Source organism: Rhinolophus sinicus, chromosome 16 (assembly GCF_057876585.1).
Source record: "Rhinolophus sinicus isolate RSI-liver-muscle chromosome 16, RSI-T2T, whole genome shotgun sequence".
Classification (NCBI taxonomy): Eukaryota; Metazoa; Chordata; class Mammalia; order Chiroptera; family Rhinolophidae; genus Rhinolophus; species Rhinolophus sinicus.
The window spans coordinates 169,618,694-169,627,500 of NC_142516.1; the positions used below are offsets into that span (position 1 = coordinate 169,618,694).

At 29.6% G+C, this 8,807-nt stretch overlaps 1 protein-coding gene across 1 annotated transcript in view; it reads left to right on the forward strand.

The window, feature by feature from the left end:
- DACH1 (dachshund family transcription factor 1) overlaps positions 1-8,807 on the forward strand; it is a 397,854-nt gene that overhangs the window by 289,118 nt on the left and 99,929 nt on the right. The window contains exon 6 of the mRNA XM_019738175.3: positions 2,854-2,988. Coding sequence (XP_019593734.2) covers positions 2,854-2,988 — 135 coding nt within the window. The remainder of the gene's footprint in view (positions 1-2,853; positions 2,989-8,807) is intronic.

The following is an 8,807-nucleotide window of genomic DNA, read 5'->3' on the forward strand; positions in this document are numbered from 1 at the left end:
GATTGTTAAAAAAAAAATATTTCTTGGTCATTCAAATGATAATTGATTAGAGTATGAAATTGGTTAAATTATAGGATTTGAATTAGTAACGGTCAATAATACATATTATTGTCTATATCATTTTTATAAAAATCTAAAAAGTAGAGCTACATATTATTCCATGATCACATTTTCAGATATTTAATCTTGATCATCATGGTCAGGAAAATGAAGAGTAAAGTTAAAATGCCATTCAATTAACTGGTGATTTTGTGCCCGTACAAGAATCAAATACTGTTTTTCTAATAAAATAAACATATGAACAGTGACTCTTGGTTGGTAAAGCCAATATTTATTGTATCCTTTCCAAGATTTAGTTATTACTTTCTGAAATTATGCTTAATATAATCTTCATTTAATTACACAACATTTATTAGAATTATTTGGTTGTTGAGAACATTTTCATAATAAGAAAATCATTTCCTAAAAAGCATCTTTGTAAGTTATAAACAAATATTTGCATGAAGCAGAAATCCTCAGTATGAATCCACATCGAAGTAGATAACTTAAATATTTGGTTGAATTATATATAATAAAATTATTTCAAAAATTACGTAGTTCAATATAATTCCAAACATGAATACTTGATTTAGCTTGTCTATAACATATTTCTCTAATTTTGTAAGAGATGATTTTAACTGTTTATTAATAAAATGGATATATCACTTGACAACCATTCTTAAATGATATTCCTGAATCTGGTAAACCTCAGATCCCATTACTTTAAACCATTTTTCAGATAAAATATTTTCTGTATGCTTGTGTGCTATACTGATACTAGAATCAGAAATTTAATGATGAATATTTCAGTTTTTTCTAGTGCTTTTACAAAATATTGTCATTGGAAAGTACTGTCCCTCTAGAAAAAGAAAAACAATATTCATAGTACTTAAATGGAAATTTGGACGAATACGGAAAGATTTTAAAGAGTTTTGTTACACATTCATGTTTTTTTATTAATCATTATATTCTTTTTTATTCTTGATAAAACCAAAAGAGAAATTTTGCATGTATGGACTACCATAATTCTCCAATGGAAGTAAATATAAAGACATGTACATACACATTTGTATATACACACATGCACACATATACATGCCTTTCATATTTATGCATATTTATTTTAACATACTATAAAATAATTTTAGACTAACATAAAAATTTTAACAATGATACATAGAATTCTTGCATATTCATCACCCAGATTTACACAATCAATTGATCTCTCTGAAAGATACCCTAATTAAAAGCATAGTGCCACGTTAGTGTCCTTATCATAGATATCGTGATTCTTTACCTCAAATACTTCATTGGTTATTTTCTACAAACAAGGACATTCTTTTATACAACCATTGATCAATGATGAAAATCAGTAAATGAAGGTTCTCTAAACTATAAACCCTATTCAAATTTCTACAACTTTCCCATTAATAATTTGTCTATTTTTTTCCTCACTAATATTTTCAATAACAAGAGATTTTTTTTTTTCCTAGTCCAAAAAACCAATCCAGGATTACATGTTATAATTGCTTGTCATATTCCCTTAGTTTCATTAATCTGGAACAGTTCCTCAGTCTTTTTGTCCTAACTCTCTCACCTTTTTGAAGCATGCAGGCCATTTATTTCACAGAATGTCCCTCCGTTTGGAATTTTTTGATGTTTCCTCATGATTGGACTTAGTTTACGTATTTTTGGCAAGAGTCAAACTGACAGGATAGAGTGTCCTCAGTGCATCATTCCAGGATATATATGATATTTCTCTTATATTTGTGAGAACTATCACTTGGTTAAGGTAGTGGTGACCAGATTTCTCTACTGTAAAGTTTCTTTGGTTTAATCTTTGTATGCTAAGTATCTTGTGAGGAGATATTTAAGACTATGTAAATATTACATTCTACATCAAATTTTCACTCCGCTAGTTTTAGAATCAGCCATTGAAGATTCTTCCCTGAAATGATTACTACTATGGTGATTTCCAAATGGCAATTTCTAACATAGTCTTATATCTTAAAAATCTCTATTTTCCAGAGAGAGTATAGTTTTATGGAATTATTCCTTCTCCAAATTTTCCCACAAAACCCAGATATTTGTGGGTCACTTATTCAGGAATTCATTGATTGGATTGTGAGAATCAGAAGGGTGTGTGATCATCTGCTTTATCATTTTAATAGTGACAGTTTACACTTAATAGGTCAAGCAAGCAATTACTGTTTTTAATCGTTCAACCATTCAATGGATGTTAATTGGGCACTTTTCCTTTTAATTTGAGTTCAAATCTAATTTTTATAAAAGTGTTTTGATATCTATGAAACCCTGTGTTTTATTGACTAGAATATAAATATTCAAACAGTGTTTCACTGCCTTAACTTGTTGAAATCTTTATTTGCCCTCTCATGCCACTAGAATTTATTTATTATGTTTTAACTTCAAAGTGTTAAAGAGCATTCTAATGTTAAGATTGTAGTTTTTGCAGAGTTAAGAAAGGTTACATATTGGGGAGAGAATGTGATATACTAGATAGAAGCTTGACTGCTTCATTGGTAGTGATTGTAGTGGTATAGTCATTCACTAGTATTCCAGCCATTGAAAAATATTATATTTTATGTGAAATAAAAGTAAAATAGTTTTATTTTCAATATTTTTTTGCTTATTCTCAAAAATGATCATGGTTATGAATTCTTTCAGTGTTCTTAGAGATAGATTATAATTTTAAAATTAGACCATTATATTTTATTTCATTTTGAGTCCAAAAGTCTAAATTTATTTGACCATAATATGTTATAATGCTTTTTCCTTCTATTTTGGGCTTGACAGCTGTTCATCAGAATGGGTTGTCCATGAATCAGATGCTGATGGGTTTATCACCAAACGTACTCCCTGGGCCCAAAGAGGGAGATTTGGCTGGTCATGACATGGGACATGAGTCGAAAAGGATGCATGTTGAAAAAGGTAATATGTGATTGATTATGTGGTCTTGTTTTTCCTGCTCAACATATGAACTAGATTTTAATCACAAAAAAAGGTATATTTTTAGATCACATAAAAAGATGGCATATACTTGTAAATATTTAAACAACCTATAGTATTAAGTAAAAATTAAGCCTATTCAACAAAAGGGAAGTATGAATGAAGACCTACTGCTTTTCTCTTATACAACAGGTAGGTGCTAATTTATTTTCCAGTACATTAAAGACAGAGAATTGTTTATTTTAATTGCTATCTCTAAGTTTTTGAAGGTCTTCTGTTTATCTTTCTCAATGTCTTCAGTAAAATGACAGTGTCCTTTTACTGAGCATGATAGAGCAACAACAATATACAAAGGCTTGATATGAATGCTTTTGGGTAAAAGACACATAGTCATGGGACCAATCAGTAAACCGAATTGAATCTCATCAGACAATGTATTAATAGTTGTTTCTAAAGTGTATATAACAAATAACAAAGCACAGATTGTGAAAAGCTGTGAAAGTTTCCTATTTATATTTTATTTGTATCAACCTAACCCACTTCAATAGGCAAAAACTTATATTTTCATGCCCTATTTCATGAAGTGCTTTCATGAGGAAATTAAAATATTAGTTAAATATTCATGTTTGAAATTTATGCTAGTACGTGCAAATTCATGTTTTCAAATGGTAAGTTTTGAATTGTGAATATAGGAGCCTCTCCACAACTTTTTCATCTTAATTGAATATTTTAAAATGTTATTAATATAGACTAGGTACTTTGACTATATATTTTTTTTACATGAATACCAAATAATCAGTGTTATAAAAAGGATTATTTCCTTGGATAACATAATACATAAAAAGCCACAATTAATCAACTTTTAAATAAGGAAATAAAAAAAATGGATATTTAAGTAACTAATCAGAAAGGAATGAATGGAGAAAGACTGAGCTAAGGTGGGACAACTATTTTTCCCCCCAAAAAAGACTTTACGAGAAGTAAAAATGCGTACATAAAACATTATTCCATTCAACATGAAAACAGCTCTGCTGAGCCCTTAGGGTAAAAGAATACAATATTTCTACGAACTAGATTATCTGCATTGTGGAATGTCAATGAGAGAATGATAATTTTTTGTAGGTGCTAACATATTAAAATTTAGGCACAATTGAGAGATAGCACCATTAAGACAACTTTCTTTTTTATTTTTTAATTTATTATTTTTTTTATTTTTAAGACAACTTTCTAATTATTTATTTTAAATTTTTGTATTAGGTATAATTACTAAGCTATGTGACCTATATGCAGTGCATCGGTGGGCCATATGGTCTCTAAATGTCTAATTTTTCCACAAGTTCTTCAACAGTGAATAAAAATATGTTGTGCTTTATGTGTATTTTGACAAATACCTTTTATATTTAATAAAAAACCTGGAAATATTCAAACTGACATAGTAGGAAAATATAAAGCTTTTTAGAAGCTTCAAGTTTTAAGTAATAATATTTAAATACGAGAATTCATTGTTTGGGCTAAGCAGCAGTTCTCCACCAGTGTTCTTCTCCCTACAGAAAACGATTCCTCAGTTTTCACATGGATGCCACATAACAGGTTTCACTTAAAATCCATAAAAGAGAAGTTCATTTATGGTACACATTTCATGTCATGATATTAGGGCTTAATTCTCTTGCAGAATTTGGCAGAGAAGGGCTAAGAGAGAAATTTCAGAGCTGGTAGTGAGACCACCGCCAAAGTCATGCCCAATAACATGATTAAAATCATGACTATCACTGGAACTTGTAGTAGAGAGATTTCTACAACCTGATGTTTCAAGTTGAGTGGAACTATAATTTTCATAACTATTTCTTTTTTACGAGTTGGTAGTCTATGTAGCTATCTATTTATCATCTATCATCATCTGTTATTTTTTATTATGTTGTGATACTTTTGCCACTATGGAGCCTTTCTTGAAATACCATGTTAGGTTGATCTAGGGCTCTCGCATTTGGTTTTCCTGTGTGCCTGCCCCAAAATCTTCATTACAACATTTGCCTTGATACTTAGAAGTTATTTCTTCATCTCTCTGCTTCCAGTACTAGACTGTAAATTCCTTGGAGTCATCTGTGTATTGCATTTGCTTTAAGCAGACCAGACAGTCCAGACCTGGGCTGAATTACTAGACGATTCTAAGAGACAATGAAGGAAAGTTAAAACAACTGTAAATATTACACTGTTTAAGGATTAACAGGAAGACAAAAAGTGGAATTACATAACCTTTAGAATGTGCCTTTATATGAAACATTAGAATGTTCTGACCATAAATATACACAAAACTTTTCTATATCACTAATGGTACTTCTTATCACATCAAAGTTTTCAAATTGATTTTGCTGTCAGAATAAAGACCTTGACCATATCCTTACAGTTTTCCAATATTTTAGTGTATATTTTATATAGAAAAATAAGTTTTTATTTCAATATTCTCCCTAGAAGTATACTACTATCATTGCACTCATCTTATGATTTCAAATGGAGTTACATAATCATGGAAATAGTAATAGATATTGATACTGTTATATTCTTTTGTTATATGTTGCTCTTTCTCTTGTATGCACCCTCTTTTATCTATTTTTCAGCACGCTGAATTAATAGTAAACATTCATAGGCTTTCTAGATTGATAGTGTCTGCTAAATTAAAATTTGTTTTCTTTCATAACTACATTTATCATGTGCCTTATAGTAGATGTGTAACTTTCTTATGACACATATCTGTACTAAAACTAGAGACTTTATTTAGAGACATTTGTAGAGAAATTAATTGTATGTTTGTGTCACTTTAGGCTTGGACTTCTTATATGTAATATACCACCTACCATTAAGTCATTCAAAATATAATTATTTTTAAGAAAACATTGATATTAAAAATAGATACGAAAATCAAAATTAATTTGTATGCTGAGAATCACTGTGGTCTAAAATCTTGAACATCAGTAACTTTTAAACATTTTAAAATATCCATAATATTAAAGCGCCATTGACTCTATTAGAATATTTAAGTCATCATTAGCTGAAGGACCAATGGCTTTACGGGCATTAGAATTTGGAAGTACTAAGTGCTGAGTAAATTAGCTCCTTGTTTTTTTAAATAAAACACTCTAATAGGTTTTTGAACATAGAGAGAATTTAATAAAAGTACATTCAAAATATGAAAAATGAGTTAATGTATTAAGAAAACCATAGACATATTAACATTTTTTCAGCCATCCCCAGTATAAGGAGAAATGTTTTTAATATTATGAACTTCAAAATGAGGAGTTTATGAAAGATATGTGCTAAGGAAATCTGTGATACAGCTCATAGCTTCAAAACTCAGCTTTGAAAACAATTTTATGTCTTCTAACTTTTCCAAACATATTCTAACTGTTCTAGAGCTTTCTGGAAAAACAACAACAACAACAACGGCAAACAAAAACCAAAACAAAAACTGTTGATCTTTTCCCTCAGTCTAAATTTAGTGGATGTAATAGACGGTAATAATTGATATTTGAATTGCATGAATAGGCTGACTCTTTCTTTATGCTGCACCTCTCTATACCCCACCTATTTGTCTATTGTTGCTAATTTACAGTGTTACTCTCTCATGGGTAAATTGTTTCTTGTTTTTTCTTAAATTACTGATATTTTCAACATACTTTTGAGCATATTTTATACCTTGCATGTAGTTTCATATGCGTACTTTTTGTTATTATGGAATTTATTTTGAATTTACCAAAAATTAAATATATGATACAGGTATGTCTATAGTATCAGCTTTTTCAATTATAGATAACTTAAGCATTTTATAGTTAGACTAACTACTGAATATTTAATTTATGTTAGTTTATTTCAGTCTTGAACTAGGTTTACCAAAATGATGTAATCAACTGATAAATATTTACTGAATGCCAGATATGTGAAATAAGCCATATGAAATGCAAAATATATTCTATTCTCTCCCCTTTACTGTAATTGTACAGATTTTGTTTTCTTAATATATATTCTAATTTACCCTATAGTTGAGGCTTTTCCCTTTATTTATTTACTTTTTATAAAAAAATATGAAAACCTTCTTTCTTTGGTGGCTCCTGCCATTTAAAGAAGCAGGAAATACAGGGTATTTATTGCAAGCCATAAAACATTTCTTTGGTGGCATATTCCTTTTTAAAATATATTATTTTCTATTTTTTCAATTACGGCTGACCTAACAATATTATATTAGTTTTATGTACAACATAGCGATTAGAAATTTATATACCTTACAAAGTGATCACCCTGATAATATTGGTGGGCAGTGCTCAAGATTCCAATAATTAACATTCTTGTATCAAATGTTTTCATTTTGGTACCTGAATTTGAGGACAGAGCCGTAAATGCAGTAAAGTAGTTAGCAAAACGACCATATTGGGATTTCCTCTCTCAATACTGTTTTATTCTTACCATCCAACCTATCCACCATTTTCCTATAAAACATCTTTTGTAAATGACTATGCTGTCAGTTTTCTTAAGTTTATGGAAATAATCTTTTTGAAATATATTTCTTTTTGCATATTTCGCATCATTTAAAAATTCTAATTTTACTCAAATTAGGATTGAGTGTACAAAAATGGCTTTCTATTAAATTCTAGATTGACATTACACAAATTAATTTATAGTAAATGTTATATACACATATATTACAAATCTGAACCTGTTAATATCTCATGTAACTCTATAGATGTGTATAGAGTGAAAGCCTCTTTTCTTTTGAAATTTCTATTATTTTGACAATCTTAACACACATATAGGGCTATGAGTCTTTTCATTTTAAAATTCTCCAACATGCAACTTCTCCTTCATTTTTATCCTTTACATATAATTTCTCTCGGCATATCTCAAAATCTCTTATAAATTATTCTCCTTAAATACCTACTTATGTGACTTCACTCTTCAGTGTCCACGCCTGTGAAATAAAGATGTTGAACTTAATGCAGATGCTTTTAATTCTGTGATTCTTAACACTAGACAATAAATGTCTCTGAATCCCAGAGCACTTTCTTAAGTAGATGGCAGATTTCACATGCGAAGCCACAGCTCAGGTGACACTTTCTTAAGGCTCTGGTTTTATTATTTCATGAATTACATGTCAAGAAGCAGAGCTTGCAGAAATACTTCAATGACAACTTAAGATACTCCTTACTATGAAATTCTCATGACATACTTCTAATGGTGGTCAATTGTTATCCAATATGGCCTTTAGTGTTTATATTTTTCCTCATGAACTTTGCTGACTGTTCTGTCACACTGAACTTTCACATTTCTCAAACATTCTCTGTCCTTTTCCAGATGATTCAGTGTCTTTCCTTACCTAGGATAGATACACTTCCTTATCTATTAGTGCTCAGCCCCAAATTCTTCTGATCTGAAGTTATATTGTCTCATCATCTTTGTATACCTAGCACAGAGCCTAATATTAGTGGGTACAATACATTTATTTTTAGAGTGAAATGCAATAATACATGTCTAGAGTACTTAACTCATATAAATATTCCATGAAACCATTAGTATTATCAAATTATTTAATGGGTATGTGGCTTGATTTTATAGATGGGAAAATATACATGTTGGAACCACTGAATTAAAACATTATTTGTTTATAATTCAGAATATCACAGTTACCATGATTTATGCTTGATCACAAATTGAAAAATTGACACCACAATATTTTTGAGAATGTATTGATTACATATGACAACATTGTAATATACACGGTTTTGGAAGAAAAAAATTACTAAAGAAACTATGTC